The sequence below is a fragment of the Camelus dromedarius genome, chromosome 3 (assembly GCF_036321535.1).
Source record: "Camelus dromedarius isolate mCamDro1 chromosome 3, mCamDro1.pat, whole genome shotgun sequence".
In the NCBI taxonomy this organism is placed as follows: Eukaryota; Metazoa; Chordata; class Mammalia; order Artiodactyla; family Camelidae; genus Camelus; species Camelus dromedarius.
In genome coordinates this window covers 22,653,655-22,670,279 of record NC_087438.1, presented here as the reverse complement: position 1 = coordinate 22,670,279, position 16,625 = coordinate 22,653,655, and the positions used below count along the sequence as shown (strand labels likewise).

At 34.1% G+C, this 16,625-nt stretch overlaps 1 protein-coding gene across 3 annotated transcripts in view; it reads left to right on the top strand.

Moving 5' to 3' along the window:
• The window catches only part of ZFR (zinc finger RNA binding protein), a 74,096-nt gene that overhangs the window by 6,877 nt on the left and 50,594 nt on the right, over positions 1–16,625 (top strand). For 2 of the 3 annotated variants that reach the window (XR_004133929.2, XM_031443675.2), the window contains exons 3-6: positions 9,249–9,272; positions 10,766–11,048; positions 12,549–12,693; positions 14,756–14,974. Coding sequence is in view for 2 of the 3 variants with exons in the window: in XM_031443675.2 (XP_031299535.1) it covers positions 9,249–9,272; positions 10,766–11,048; positions 12,549–12,693; positions 14,756–14,974 (671 nt within the window). In the remaining variant the exon portion in view is untranslated. The remainder of the gene's footprint in view (positions 1–9,248; positions 9,273–10,765; positions 11,049–12,548; positions 12,694–14,755; positions 14,975–16,625) is intronic. The other variant, XM_031443678.2, reaches the window with a different exon arrangement.

Below are 16,625 nucleotides of genomic sequence, written 5' to 3'. Positions count from 1 at the left end.
TGAAACTTTTAAAAAAATCTCTGTTGAAGTATAGTATATATAAAAAGAACTGCACGTACAAGAGTGTAGCTTGATGAAACGCCATAAACTGAGTACACCTGTATAACCAGCACCCAGGTCAAAAAAACAGAACTTTGTCAGCATCCCAGTAGGCCTCTCCATGCTCCATTGTGCTTTGAGAATTCAATGAGATAATATTTTTAAAGTGCTCAGAACAGTCCCTGGCATACAGGTGTTACATTGCCATCAATATTAGCTGTTACATTCAGTAGCATTTGGAAATGGAACTCAAAAAGGGATCAGGATTGTAGTGTAAATCTGGATGTCGTCAATGTGCTGGTGATCCACCATTATAGCTGTGAGTTTGGATGAAAGCAGAGAAGGTACAGTGCCTGGCATACATCATTTAGTGAACATTGTTTTGAATGAATGAAAGGAAAATAGGAAGAATAGAGCTATAGTTACAAATTTGGAGACCATCTGTGTTTAAGGTAGAGCCAGTGAAAGAAACATCCTGGGCAGGGGTTTGGGGAATGGGCAGAAAGCTGGGAGCATGTTGTGCCATAAAAACCAAAAGAAGATAGGCCAGATAAAGGTTTAATAGTTACCAAATCATTGTTATAATTTTAATGGACAACCAAGGAATCTGATCATTTGGAGCTACAGAAAGACTAGCATAAAATTTTGCATAAAATAGGTTTTGTAGTCTAATTTTGTATTCAAGTAAATTCTTGCAGATCCTAAAGATTAAGTGGGCTTAATGTATTTGGAAGCACTGTGTTTGGAGGTCAATTGAATGAAAATAAAATTTTTAATTCATTTTTTAGTTCTGGGAAGAGATATATAAAATGCATTATATTGGTATAGTAGTCAGCATTAAATGGGCAGAGAAGTTCCTTGAAAAGAGATTTAAAGAAGTCTGACACTCTTGATAGAAAAAACAGTAAGAAAGGCTTTTAAACAAAACACATAGATGAGGGCAAATAATGTGATTTATGAAGATGGGCTTATTGCTTCTCTCAGTCCATACCATCCCAAACCTTTTTTTTTTTTTTTTTTTTTACTATTAGAATGGTTACTATAAAATGTAAATTTAATCACAATACTTTTCTGCTTAAAATCCTTCATTTGCTATCCATTACTTTCAGAATATCTGGTTATGCTAACTTTATATTTAGAGAATTTGGGGATCTTATTGTACAGGCTTATAATTTCTTATCCACATTTATGAAATCCAAAAACTTCTGTAAACACTGCTAGTAAGTTTGTAAAAAAAAAAAAAAACTTGACAGTAAAAACTAATAAGTCGGGGGGAGGCTGTTTTTAGTTCTTTTTTCATCACAGTGTCAACATTCATACCTTCCTGGAAGAAGTGTTAATGTGTTTGTGATATAATGAAGGATATGTTCCTCTTGAGTACAGAAAGCTATAGAGCACTTTGGTTTAATTAATTTATGGTGTCCATCAGCTTTAATTGTACCCAGTAATTTGTTTCTTTTTTGAGTAATTCTATTTACAGGTAGTTACAAAGATTGATAACTGCATTGTTTTTTTTTCTTAGAGGTCTTCCAAAGAAAATGGCTTATTTTTTTTTAATGGGATGAAATTTATTTTATCTTGAAATTACCACGTGGAACCACTTGATCTTTTTTCTAAGTCTGAGATTTAGAGTATGGAATCTTAGGGATCTCAGTGATCTTATGTTTCTGTATCTTAAAACATTTTGCTGTTTCATCAACCTAGGGATTATTTCCTTTTTATTCATCACTTACTCCCAACTATGCTAAAAAGACCAAGACAGTAGGAAAATGGTGTTGGAATCACCTAGGAGGATGGTACAATAATGAAAATAACTAGAGGATATTGCATTGCCCAAAGTATTGCATCATCTTTCAAGGAGGTATGAAAGAAAGGAGGGACACTACGTTTAATAGTTTGCTCTTAGTTTTCCTTCAACACAGTAGAGGAGTCAAAATTATTCATTCCTCATTCATACTGGCAAAGAAAAGAAAGTTAACACAAGAAGATATTTGACAATTATTAGATAAATAAGATGAATGCAAAAACAGCACCACTCTAGACAAATGATAATGGTGGAATTGATTGTGTAAGCAAAATCTCAGACTGAGTCTTCAAATACAGTGTCCTAGATTAATTTTTTCAAACTGAAGAATCAATGAGTGAACAACATACTTCTAAGGATATAAAAGGAAATAAGGTATTCTTACCTAGTTAATAGGAAGGACTTCATTATGTAATAGTCTGTGACAAAATCCAGAACATCTCATTTTGCTAGAAGTATATATAGCAGAATTCTTTCATTTTTTTGTGATGTTTGTGCAATAAAATTTACTCAGTATGATTCATTAGTGGACAGATGTTTAAGACAGATATAAATACAGAGGTAACTGGAAAGAAATAGATGGTGTAGAAATTAAAACATTCATTAGATCATTCTAAAACAAAAAAACTGATAGTTTGGCAATTAATAGAACAAAGATGACCATCTCTCTTCAACAAAATATGAGCCATCAAATGTTTCAAAACTTTTTAAGCATTGCAGTTTGACAATTCAGGTGTAGGAAGAAGAACCAGAAGTAATGATGTGTTATTAGAGAAGTATTTGAAATGTGAAATCAGCAGTTATGTGATGGACATATTCCAGGTTCATGCATGAAAGTTGGTGAGAACATGATCCATTTTGTGTGTATCTGGAATAAAAGTTTTGGTTTTACTATATCTTAATTCTTATTTAAAAATTTCTCATACTTGTTTTTTTATCAATCCCTTATTCTTACATAAATTGTAAGATGACTTCAAAAATACAGAAAATGTAAAAGATCCAATGGACCCAAATGATAAATGATAATGGCTATTTCTCTTGGCATATTGAGTGTGAAAGGTCCCAAGAAAACTGTTAACAGTTTTCATGTGGCATTTAACCACTCCCCTCCCTGTAGTCTACCAGTCTAGTGAGTTGATACAAATTGTAGGATTGGTTATTTTATTCTAGTTTTTGAGAAGAAATTGAGGCTTGAATTTAAACACCTAAAATTCTATAATGATGCAGTTATTGTTTTAATAGCATTGTGAGAAATGGGAGCATGACATTTTTACAATATCAAGTATACAGAATACTTAAAGGTGGTTTGTCTTTGGGGTGATTTCTGTGAGGAAGTTTAATTTTGCATCATTTTCAACATAACGTATTAAGTCTAATTTAAAGAAGTTAAATTTGTTAGTAATTTTGTAGATATGTAAAGTGCTATAATTTGACCTAGAAATATCCAACGGTGTTGAGCATTAAATTTGGCTTAATGGAAAGTTCAAATTGTTTTGTGTGCCAGGAGAAAGAAAGAAAAAAAAGTTTTATCTGTCAATTACTTCACCATTTTATCTAAAATGGAAACAAATGCACACATACACAGTATGTTTTCTAAGGGAAAAAAGCACATCTAATGTAAATGACAGAAGCTGTGTACATTTTTTGGATTGAGACTTTTCCCTCATTCCCTTTTCAAGGTCAGAAAGTAAACATTCTGCATCTGTCCTATAGTGATTCCTCTGGAAATTTAGCATGAATATTTCATTTAGACTAACATTAATCATTATCTTTACTCTCCTAAACAGTACCAGAACTTAAAATGCTTTAACTTTGATTAGTCCCCTCATGATTTTTGTACTATTGTTGTACTATATGTTAGATTTTTTTAACCCCACAATCATTGTTGAACACGATTATTATTTAATATAGCCAGTGATTATTTAAATTTGCCTTTATGTTTAACCACTTTTTTTTTTGCTTAACATTCATTCATTCTGAGATCATTTTCATTCTTCCTAAAGTAAATCTTTGAGAATGTTCTTTAATGTGGATCTACTAATTAATAGCAGTTTTATGCTTGTTTTAATCTCCAGATATCTTCAATTCACCCTTCTTGTTATTGAGAAGTCATCACTTGGTCTCTGTAGGGAATTTTTTCCCTCAAGCTGCTTGTATTTCTGTCTTTGGTGTTTACAGTTTCACTTAGAATCATCTTGGTGAGAATTCCTTATTTAATCTTACCTAGTTGGGGTTTGTCAGGGCTCCTGGATCTGAAGATAGTTATGTTTCATTAGTTCTGGAAAATCTCAGACATTCTATTTAAGTGTTTCCTTTCTCCCATTCTTTTTCTTCATTTGCAACTCCAGTGAGTTTTAAGTTACCATTTTTTATTCTTTCCTCCTGGTCTTTTAATCTCTTTAGTATCGTTCATGTCTTTGTGTGCATTCTGGGTAATTTTTATAGTAATACCTTTCTTGAGTTTCTGATTATAATTTTTATATGTTGTATTTCATTTCTGGAAGTTCTGTTTGGCTCTTTTAAAAATTCATCTGGTTACTGGTTGTTTTTGATTGTTTAGTCTTTGGTCTTGGTTTTGATTATCTCTTACTTTAAGTGTACTTATTTTATATTTTGTATCCAATTATTCTAAAATTTGTAGTCTTTAAAATTTTTTTTTTAATTCTGCAAACCTTTGCTCATAGTAACTTCTGTCCTTATGGGTTTTATTGTGATTTTTTATTGAGCTCTCCTGTTTCTTAGAACATTGTAGCATTTCAAGAGGTGTGTGCATTTTGGGATACCTGGAAGCATCAGCCCAGAAATGTAATAAATTACTTAGCTTGGTGTTTTCCTGGTCAGAAAATGTGAATACCAGAGCCCAAGCTAGGAGAATGCTGGCTTGTGGTTAAAAATTGAGGGGAGACTTCTCTCCTTTACCCAGAGCCAAGGCTGAGACAGTAAGATTTCCTTACAGTTCTTCCTTAAAGGGGGAAGTGAGCTTTTTCCTAATTCACCTTCTGTTGGTTTCTTGTGGAAGTTCCAAAGTTCTAAGCCATTGCTTCCCAATGCCTTTCATGTCTCTGCTAACACAGAAAATGATATTTGTAGAGCAGCACACTGGATAAACTAGGAGATTTGGAGCCCTAGATAAGAATACTACAGCTGTAGGCAACAGACTTGGGGCTCTGGTCATTCATGCACTGCTCATTTTATCTGAGAACAAATACTGTTCTCTATTACAAGATAGGAGGAGACATTTTGCTTAAAGGTATAATAAGTAAAGAGCAGGAAAATGAATGGTTAATACCATCACAGACTCTAAGTTAATGCTCTGTATCATAAAATGGTCATTCTCAAACTTTGGTTTGAGGCCCTCCTAATCTCTAATTGCTGAAAACCCCAAAGAACTTTTGTTTATGTGGGTTGTATTAGTATTTACCATACAAGAAAATTTTAAAATATTTATTAAACATTTTAAAAATAGCAGTAAAACCACAAGCTAACCAAAAATATCCTTATGAAAAAATAACTATATTCCTATCCCTCAAAAAATAGATAAGAAGCACTGTTTTACATTTCTGCAAACTTTATGGTATCTCAGTTAAAATGATTGGATTCTCAGATCTGCTTCTGCATTCAGTCTGCTGCAGTACATTGTATAGATATAAAATATATAAAGGCAATCTATAATTAATAAAAAAGGGAGAACCAACCTTCTGGACCCTCTGAAAGGATCTTTAGGGACCCTTAGCGGTCCTTGGATCACATTTTGAGAACCATTGTTATATAGAAATTACAAGAGGTATAGAAATGTTTTCCCTGTTACCAGACGTCACATACATAGACAAGCCGTTTGTACACGTAAGTTATTTTGATTTCAGTTTGGTAGTGTAACGTAAAGCCAAGTCATATTGATGAAATTTGAAAGCACTTGAGGATGGGTGTAGAGTTGGGTATAGGTTAGGATTAAGGCCAGAAATGTAGAAATTAGAGTCGAGTTGGAATAACTAGAAAGGAGTATTTAAAATTTGGAGTTGGTTTATTAGTCATTCAGGTTGCCAGGCTGAGAATTCTGGTATCTTTATGCTTCCCCTCCCAACACCCCAGTAATGCATGATTTAATTTAATTTAAAATTGTGTAGAAGGGCTTAATGAAAACAGCATTCCCTTATTTTCCTTCTTGTCTCCTAATTCTGCTTCCTAGAGATCCCCAACCTTTAATGCATTTTGGTTTTATTTCTAAGCCCCGTATCACTAAATAATATGCTTCTTTTTTATGTACTAATTTATCAACTTTATGCATTATATTTTGATTTCTTACAGTCATGGTTAAGATTTAACCATGCTTTTCATTTTTCCTCTCATGCTTTTCATTTTTCCTCCCAAATTCGGTGATATGACTGTCTCTGTTCCTTCATACAATATACTCCAATTCTAGTTATAGCAAAGGTAGGCAGTATCTCTAAGAATTTTAAAACTCTTGTGCTTCACTTTCTGTCTTCATCCCATCCCCCAACTTAGCTATAGTTTTCCTTGTGATAACATTTACATCATGTTCTGTAATCATAGTTTATCTTCTGTGATTTAGGTTAATTCTAAAATTTTAAAGCAAAAACTTATTTCATCATTATGACTGTAAATAGTTTTTACTGTGGAGCCAAGTGCTGTTCTGTGATTCTAATTCCTAATGCATTCCATTTTTACAACCTGGTATCACTTAATAGAGAATCTTTCTAGGCTGAAGTTCAAATGGATTTTTCCTTTTTTACACTGTACTAATTGCTCAGCTGTGATCGTGTCTTTCCTAAAGAAGTTTCAGTATTTCCTGAAGTCTTTTCATTACCTTTTTATTTTTTATTTTTTCCCCAAGTCTTGTTGATGCCTTGATTGTATGAGATTTCCCCAGGCTCCTGGTCTGCTATGTATTGTCCAGTCCTCTGTTTTTCTGGACATCTTTCTCCTGGAGATTTCTATCCATTCTTTGATTCCAACCTCATAAATCCATTTCCTTTCTGCGCCTGCTGCATGGCTGCTGACCTGGGTTTCTCTTAGGTTTGAATCCACTGTTTGCAGGATTTCTTTCTTGGTTTATTTTTTGCTGAAGTACATCTTCATGTAGCTTCCTAAGAAAAGGTATTTGGTAGGTAAACTCCTTAAACCTTGAATGTCAAAAAAAAAAAAAAGTTTCTTCTGCTTTAATAGTTTAGCTGGGTACAGAATTCTATATTAATCATTTTCCCTTGAATTTTGAAAACTTTAGTGTTGTCCAGCCACTAGTGTTATCAATAAGCCTGGATTTTCATTTAGTTGTATGTAGGTGACCTGTTTTTCTTCTCTCTGGAGATTTAAAGGGTTTTTCTGTCTTGAGGTGTTGTGAAATGCCGTGTGTCTCTAGGTGGTATTCTTTCATTCTGTTTTGTACTCTGTAGACCCTTTGAATTTGAAAATATGTGCCTCCCATCAAGAGTGGGAAATTTTATTTCTTAATTGCTTCCATCTGCTTTTTTCCTTGTCTCTAGAGTTCCTTCTTGTTATTCAACCTCCTATATTTGTTCTCTCTTTTCTTTTATAGTTTTCATGCCTTTAACTTGTCTATGTCCCTCAACTTTATCTCCTAACTAGTGTAAAAGTTCTTGTTTTATGGATACAAATTCAAGTTTTTGAAAATTCTTATCTGTTGCTTTGAGATACCCATTTCCCCTAGGGTCATTCTTACTTCTTTTGCACTTTATAATAAGCTTTCTTCAAATATCTGGTGATTTTGGTTGGGTGTTTATTTTGTTAAGACTTCTGGCTGGCTTCATTTTTTAGTAATCAGGTGGGGAGCTGACCATTATTAACCTTCTCAAGTCCAGAAATAGAAAGGGTATTTTTACTCTTTAATATTAGTAATTTCCTAAATACTTTTTCTTTTCCCCCCAAGAGAAATACCCTTCCATTTTATGTCTGATTGTTTCTTAAACTTTCATGCACTTGCTGTTTTTATATGTTTGTTTCATGATTTATTATCTAGTTTGTCCCAGTTTAAAACTGACCAAGGCTGTTATTATATCTAAATAAAAGCTTCTGCTTTACTAGTTGCTTAGTAAATGCAAAATCTCATATTTCACAAATGTATTTTTATGGCATAAGATTTGGGTTTTTATTTTTTGTCATGTTTTACTTAAGAAAGTATTTAAAGACAGTTAAGTCTTACATTTTATGTAGGGGTATAATTTACCACCTTTTATTCTAACACTTCAGACTAGCCAAAAGCCTTGATTTGAACTATTTCAAATTAAAACTAATTTTACATAAACTAAATTGAATTTGATTTGACCTGAATTTTTAAAAATTAGTTTACTTACTTAGATTAGCTACTTGATCTTTAATTGAATTGATATGGTTCAGTCTGCTCGTCTACATCATGTAAAAGGCAGTTTTTCTAAGGAAATTTGAAATTGGAAGAGACTTTTCTAGATGGGTCTAAGATAACAAACCAGAGAATCTTTATTCTGAACATCAGTTCGCTGCTCTAGCCCTTGACCACCTGGGAATTGGGACTGGATCATTATTTTTCATGATGCTTTGGCAGAGGATGTGGTTCCAGCCCAGATGATGGGTAGGGAGCTTGCTATTCAGAGGAGAGTTAGGTTAAGCAGCCCTACAGATGTATATGGTAATTACTAAATGCACTGACATCTTTTTTATATAGTTCCTAGGGTGTGTGACTATAAAATTTATTGTTCAAACTAAGACATGTAAGAAAGAGAAAATACTATTAATTATGCTGGGATAGTAGACATAAACCAGAGCACAAGATCCTTCCTGAATCACATAGATTTTTAAGGATCAGAGGCAGCATAAGTCAATTTGCCTGCCTAGTGTAGTTGACATTCCTATCTCATTCCCACCTTTGCTTTTTATCCTATAGGACACATTTGGGATACCAAGAAATGTGAACAGATATTTGATAAAGAATAGTGGGATCAGTGGAAACAGTATAGGAATTCAAGACTGTCTGAATTATTATGTAACCAAAACCCCTTCTTATGCAGCGCAGTCTGGGTGTGTGAAATCATACCAGTAAATGTTGAATACAAGTTTTGCAGAACTGGTGTATTTATATTTTAAACATAATTCTATTTCTCAGTTCTAGGAATTTTGAAGAAACGATATTGGAATTTTTCTTAAGAATGTGGAATTATCCATAGAAAATGTCAGTCCCCAACCAATTTCCCACTATTACAATTTAAACTTTCCTTTTCCTGTCTTATAATTGGCATATATATAGAAAATGTTAGCTAATTTTACAATCAAAATGTGGGAAACCTCATCCAAATAGAAATTATAAGAGTTTCTTTGGACTCTGTTCTAAGTTTTTGTTTTTTTTTCTTTTTCATATTGGGCTGAAATCTGCCACCCCTCCATCCATTGGTTCTAGTTCTGTTCTCTGGAGCAGCATGGAGTAAGTCTCTTCTATTAGAAGGCAGCTATCATATCTTCCAAAGTCACCTTTTCTAGACTCAATGTCCCCAGGTCCTCTACTTTTTATATGAAATCATAGCCATACTTACAAGCTTCATACTGATTCCCTTTGAACACATCTTAATTATCAGTGTTTCATAATACAGTTGAAATATGATGGCCCCAAATTTCAATTCTGTGCCCCCTTTTTTATGGTATTGTGCATACCAGTGAAGAATACCCTGTACTATAACCCATGAATCAGACACTCTGGTTTATTAATGCAGCTTCAGCTTATGTCAGGAATTTTTTTTCTTAGCTATTCTTAACCGTTGGCTCATATTAAAACTTATGGTCAGCTAAAACCTGTCCACTAAATAACTGTTGGGGCTCTCCTTTTTTTAGAAGGCATTTCTGCCTTAGTAATATAGCTTTAGCAAGTGATTGTGAGTGTATTACTCAGAAAACCTGAGTTCTAAAACAACAAAGTCATTTTCATATGCTAACATCTGTGGGCCTGGTTTTATGTGACATAAGCTCTCCATTTAGAAATTAAACATTATTCTAAGAGCTTTAGCTGAAAATTCCATTTGATTCATAGTTTTGGAGAATATTTTTGTTTCTTTGAGGTTTAAATGATTATGAGTGCAAAGCATCTGACTTAGGTCTCCTTTTGCAACATGTGCTACATTTTTAAGAGAAAAATAAATGTGTATAATGAAGTGCTGCCTATAACCTGGAAAATATGTCTAAAATAATAGATATTCCATTGTAAATTCTGTATCCTAGAGGAGGATTTCTCAACCTTAGCACTGTTGACATTCTTTGGATAATTCTTTGTTGTGGATAGCTGTCCTTTGTAGGATATATAACAGTATCACTGGCCTCTACCCACTGAATACCAGTAGCACACATCACCACCTCCTCCTCTGCAGTTTGACCATCAAAAGTATCTCCAGACATGGCCAAACGTCTCCTGGAGGGCAGAATCTCCCCTAGTTGAGAACCACCGCCTTAGAGCATCAGAAGTATTTCTTAAGTCATCTGGATAATAGTTTCTACCTTAAATGGTTTCCATAACTAGAGTTAGAATACAATATTTTTCTTAATATGATTTCTTTGTATAGGTTTTTTAAGACAATGGAACATAATAAAGAACTTTACATACAACAAATACTTTTTAAAATTCCTAGTTTGATCAATTTTTTCTTTTCTTCCTAATCTACTTCTTATCCCAGTTTGTCATCCCTACTTTGTGATATGATCTTTGATCTGAAACATAATATGTGTGACTAATTCACTGAGATTAAGGAATGAAAAATTATACAACATTAAAGATAGGCTATTGATTAGGTGGTTTATTAAGCTCAAATACCTGTTCTTTTGTAGTCTGTGATTAAATTGCTGGAAAATGTGCTTTTGATTTAAGTTGACTAAACTCCTAGATTTTAAAATTAAATTGTGTTATGTTTACTCTTCTACTCCACAATATAGCCAGCAGCCAGCCTCGGGTGTAGCCTACTCTCATCCAACTACAGTTGCTAGCTACACTGTCCATCAGGCTCCAGTAGCTGCTCACACAGTTACTGCTGCCTATGCACCAGCAGCCGCCACAGTTGCAGTTGCCAGGCCTGCTCCAGTAGCTGTTGCAGCTGCTGCAACAGCTGCTGCTTATGGAGGTTACCCCACTGCACACACAGCAACCGACTATGGTTATACCCAGAGGCAACAAGAAGCACCTCCACCACCACCCCCAGCTACTACACAGAACTACCAGGTAAGGAAACTACTGCTTTCAATAGCCTTGTCATACAGGCTTCAGTGGCCTCAGTATTTGATATAATGTTCAAACCAATACTTTTAAAACTTAGATCTTCCAAAGTAGACCTCTAATGATAGAGAAAAGTGAATGTGTATTCCTAGTTAATTTGGGGGCATACTCCAAGCATTCTTTCCTTGCGGTGAATTTTATATTAACAATCCCCTAGTCTATTTTATATCTATGTTTGTTTTAATTTTTTAAAAAATACATTAATTACTGGTTAAATATTTTAATTGTATCCCAAGTTTTTGAGAAAAATTAAGACATGGGATCTCCTGCCCCTCTTTTGTATTCTAGCATTATTTTATCCACTTGTGACACCCGTATGTCTCCTATATTAAGAACCGTGAGCCTATGGGGACAAATTACTTGCAGGTTTCTTGATGCTTATCTTGATGCTTATCTGTTGACTACATGTACCTTCTTCCCCTCAAGATTTTCTTTCTTAGTATGTAGCAAATCTATCCTGCTCTTAATTCATCTGATTGCTTCTTACTAGGTTTACGGGGATGTAAAGATCTGATTCTCTTTATAATAATATAATTCTCTTTATGTCTACTATGACACTGAATTACTACTTACTTACTTATTTAAATTTGGTCCTAATTCCTTTAGCCCATTTTTTTGTTTGTTTGCTTTTAGGATCAGGTTTTTAAACTTTGGTTCTTCTGGCTTTGCCTGATTTTTTAATTTTCTTTCTAAAGTATAAGGATTTAAGTAAGAAGTTGCTATATGAATCAACAATATTAATATTTTCTGTTAATATTTAGCAAGTTACTAAACTCGGAATTCCTTTGACATGTGTGATTGTTTTCATTATGTCCAGAGACAGAATAATAAATTCCATTGTTTTTAATAGAGTGTATGAAGCCCATCATTTTCTGGGCCCTGTGTACTTCTTCAGCTTTTCCACTGCATACCTTTCCACCCCTCCTCACTATATGCAGTGCCAAAATTCACCCAGCTCACCTTGATCTTCATTGCCTTGGAGATTTGTATATAGCGTTTCTTTCTCCTGGAACCTCTGTTGCCTTTCCTCCACTTAGGAGCTCCTAGTCATCATTATGTTAATGAATAGTAGTAAATAAGGAAGAATGAAGAGAAAGCTGGAGCAGTCACAAAGCTTAGAACACCCAAGTGTTCTTTACTGTGGGATCCCTCTTTAAGGCAAATCTGCCATGCATTTTTTAATAAAATTAATTTTTTTAATGCTTATTTTTAAATATTTCAGTGATTTTTCTGATCATAAAAGTTAAGCATGCTTCTCGAAACGATTTTGTCTTTATTCGGTGAAGTCCAAAATGATTCCCATTTGTATCGAATTGGACTCTTCCATCTACCTTCATATATATCAGTTAGGTTTTTGTTCTCCGTTATTGCATTTTTTATGTAATGAAAATGTTTTTTTTTTTTCCTGCCGTCTCACTCACAGAAATTTTCTTTCTCTTTATTTAGGACTCATACTCATATGTAAGATCCACAGCTCCTGCTGTCGCTTATGATAGTAAGCAGTACTACCAGCAACCAACAGCAACTGCTGCTGCTGTAGCTGCTGCCGCCCAGCCCCAGCCTTCTGTTGCCGAGACCTACTATCAGACAGGTGGGTCATATTAAAAACACACTTTCATTGTACACTATTGAAACGTATTATTCAAGGTGTTTTTAAACAGCGATACGCTTTTGAATCCATCTAAATTCATTGTCTTATGTTACCTTAAGAGGCAGGTTATAGCCATATTCTTCTCTTTCTCAGCAGGAATGCCTTTGAATCCCAAAGAAATAAGACCACGGAGGCAATTCATAATCATGCCCTTCTCTCCTGGAAATGTATTTCATTTCTGGTTTTTATTATAGTTCTTTTCCTGCTGAAATAAACTGTACAGAAGAAGTTGCGGCAATAACTTCTGGCTGTCTTCTCTTTGCCAGAAATGATCAGAATACCTGCTGACTGCCTTTAACTAGTGGAGACCCTAGAGTGGTCTCCGTTTTGTGGGCTTATATTTTTAATTCATCTTTCTCTCATTTGTAATGACAGCTGGTTCTGTTACCAGCAACAGATATGACAGTATATATTGATGGTTCAAATGTAGGTGGTGGTTTGTTTGCAAATAAGCCTACATATTTGTAATCTTTAAAAGATGGATTTTTTTCCATAAGAGATTTAATTGCAGACTTTTAAAACAAAGCTCTCTGAATTCTGAAAAGTAGAAATCTTTAATTATTTTTAAAAGATCATGAGAGTGTGCATAGAGCCTTGAATTATGAAAGAGAATTGGTTTCTAGCTCTGACATTACCACTAACATGGACAAGTGGTTTTTACCTTATTTCATTTCTGTTCTTTTATTTGTGAATGGGGTAGTTGACTTAGGTTTTTCTAGGGTACTTTTAATTTGGGGAGGGTGATTAGGTTTATTTATTTATTTTTAGAGGAGGTACTGGGGATTGAACCCACAACCTCATGCATGCTAAGCATGCATCCTACCATTCGAGCTATACCCTCCCCCTTTACGATACTTTTAGTAATAAGATTTTATGAGTTCCTTGAAAAGGGTTTTAAAATATTTTGAATTATAATGACCTTGACTTTTTTTTTTATAGTCTCTTTCTTAATTTGTGGGTATAGTGATCTCTAATGAACTTCCTGATTGATTACCAGGGTTAGATAGATTGTGCTTAACAGTACTGAGTTACCTGAGTCAGAAGACCTTGATGTAGTCTAAGCTCTGATACTGACCATGTGACTTTTGTAAATCATTTAGCTCTTGGACATTAGGTTTTTCTTGTAAAATGTTGTCCTCATCTATATGTTGTGTGGATCAAACTTCATACTATATGTAGATAAAAGTTTTTTAATCTCTTTAAGTGCTATTTATTTAAGGTACCTTTATTTAACTAGGCATAAAATGAATTTGGCCCCTGCTATTGAGACCTTTGTCAGAAAATTACATTTGTATGCTTCAGTGATCATCAATAAGGGATTAATTTTTAATTTAGTGATAATAAGGCTCATAAGATTCTTAAAGTATACCTTTGTTTTGAATATGGTGAAAGGCAGCAGAAAGTTTATCAGAGACATTACTGGTATCCACTTAAGAACAGCTGAACTCAAGCTGTTGACATTTGAAGAATTAAGTCAGTAGCACCTTGAGGGTAGTAATTAGATTGAAGTTACTACGGGTAAATCAGTGAACTGCAGTGAATGACACATGGACAAGTTCTGTGTAATTAAACATTGAAAACATTACTGTGTCTTGAATTATACTCTGAGACTCTCTCCTGGTCACAATATTAAGCATAACTCTCAAGTAGACCGACGACTGACTAGCCCAAATACACACACACACGCCCCTTTCCTAAAAACTTTCTTAATAACATGTTTTAAGTAGTACTGGTATTTCAATTAGTGGTAAATTTTTGACAATGAGCCATTTTGGAAATGTGTAAAAACCGTCTAGGAAGGGGTAGTAAATGGATTTATATAGATGTTATATTTTATTCATTTGCTAATAAAAATTTTACCCCTTTTACCAAGAAGAAATTGCTAGCATAAAATTTACGGTTAATGATGTTTACATTTATTTTTCTAATTTTCAAGGATATTGATAACAGTAACAATAGAGGTTCACCCTTCTAATTTTCTGATGTCTCTTTCCCAATTTAGCCCCTAAAGCAGGTTATAGCCAAGGTGCAACTCAATATACACAAGCCCAGCAAACTCGACAAGTGACAGCCATAAAACCAGCCACACCAAGTCCAGCTACCACTACTTTCTCTATTTATCCTGTATCCTCCACCGTACAGCCAGTAGCAGCTGCAGCTACTGTGGTGCCATCCTATACCCAGAGTGCTACTTATAGTACCACGGCAGTTACTTATTCTGGTAAGGCGGATAAACTATTTAAATGAGTAAGCAAATTAGAAAGAGATGCACCAAGAAACTGTCTTGATTTTTTCTGGAGTGATCTTGCTCCCAGTAGCCAGAACTGAAATGATTGATAGTTTAATACAAATATATGTGCATAATGTGACAAGTGAACCATATTCTAAGTTGTGTGCTTTTTTTTTTTTTTTTTTTTCTTTTAAAGGCAGGAAATTTTAGCAGAATGTAAAATGCCCTTTGGGCATTTGAAAGCTTGGGCCTAGCATTGCCATTAGAGAAAATAACACCTAGTATTTTACAGGGTCATTTCCTATCTGACTTTTCCAAGTGGATTTGAAAAATCGAGGTTAACTTCAGGAAACACCTCTAACAAATTGTTTACATTGTTTATTTCAGCCCTCAAGGAGCTATTTCTTCATATTTATTTATCAAGAAGATATTGGGTGGCCTTTATAAACATCTGTAAAATGATGGTTATATAACACACATCTCTTGGAAGGACAGAATAGCTTTATTTTCCCTAAATAATTTTATATATTTTTCATGGAGAAGAATAATCAGTCACTAAAACTGTGTTGCTGTGCTCACTGCTCTTCCTAATTTCCACTGGAAGTACTTTATAGCATTGCAGTGATAAAAACCACATACTACTTTTTTGAAGACACTTAGCCTTGTACTACTGTACGGTTTGTTGTTGTTTTGCATTTTATTTATTCCTTAAGACAGTGTGTCTTGTTCCACAGAGGATTTAAGGTGACTTAGGCAATTTCAGTTTTTACCTCTTGATGTTTTGTAGTGTCTTGGATATTAGAAGTCTAGCTACTGAATTTTAAAAATATTTTTTTATTTCTCAGAGGTTTGTTTTTGTTTGTTTGTTTGTTTTTTGTCTCTTACCCTGTATCACATGCTGTACTGTATGCTAGGGTACAATGTTGAATCAGGCAGGCATGGAATGTTTGGAATTAGCAGTTTGTTGTGGCTGAAATGCAGGATATATAGGGTAAATATCAGAAGAGGCTGGAAATGTCAGTGTGGAAAGCCTTAGGATCTGCTGTGGTGTCTGTCTGTGTCTTGTGGGCAGACAGGATGCCAAAGAGATCTCAAGAAAGGGAGCAATGAATGCAGGTTTGTAAGTTAAGACAACCACGTGAAAATGAGCTGGAGTCAGATGTTATTATTCCTACATCTGTCATTCAGATTGCCTAGGTACAGCTTTTTTGCCCCTATCTGATTAACTGGTTACAGCTGTAAACAGAATTATTTCAATGAAATCTGATTGGGCACTTTAAAATAAAAAAAGTCTACATTATCTTTAACAACATAAGGAGTATGGTAATATCCTTTCTTGTTCCTTGTTTCTCTTTTACATGTACTCTTTTTATGTGTCTCTGTCCCTTGCCCTTTGTCTCTCAGTTGCTTGACTATACCTTACACAGAATGAAAATAATTATTTTTACTTACTGCTTTATTACATGAGTAATAAATAATTTTGACTCAAAACTATAGATTAAAAAAGGAGAAAAAATTAAATTACTGGACATCTACCCTCCAAACACTAACTACTATTAACATTTTAGTACATGTCTTTCTATACTTTTCTTCCATGGGAATATGCATATATAAACATCATGATTTCTTTATAAAATTGGAT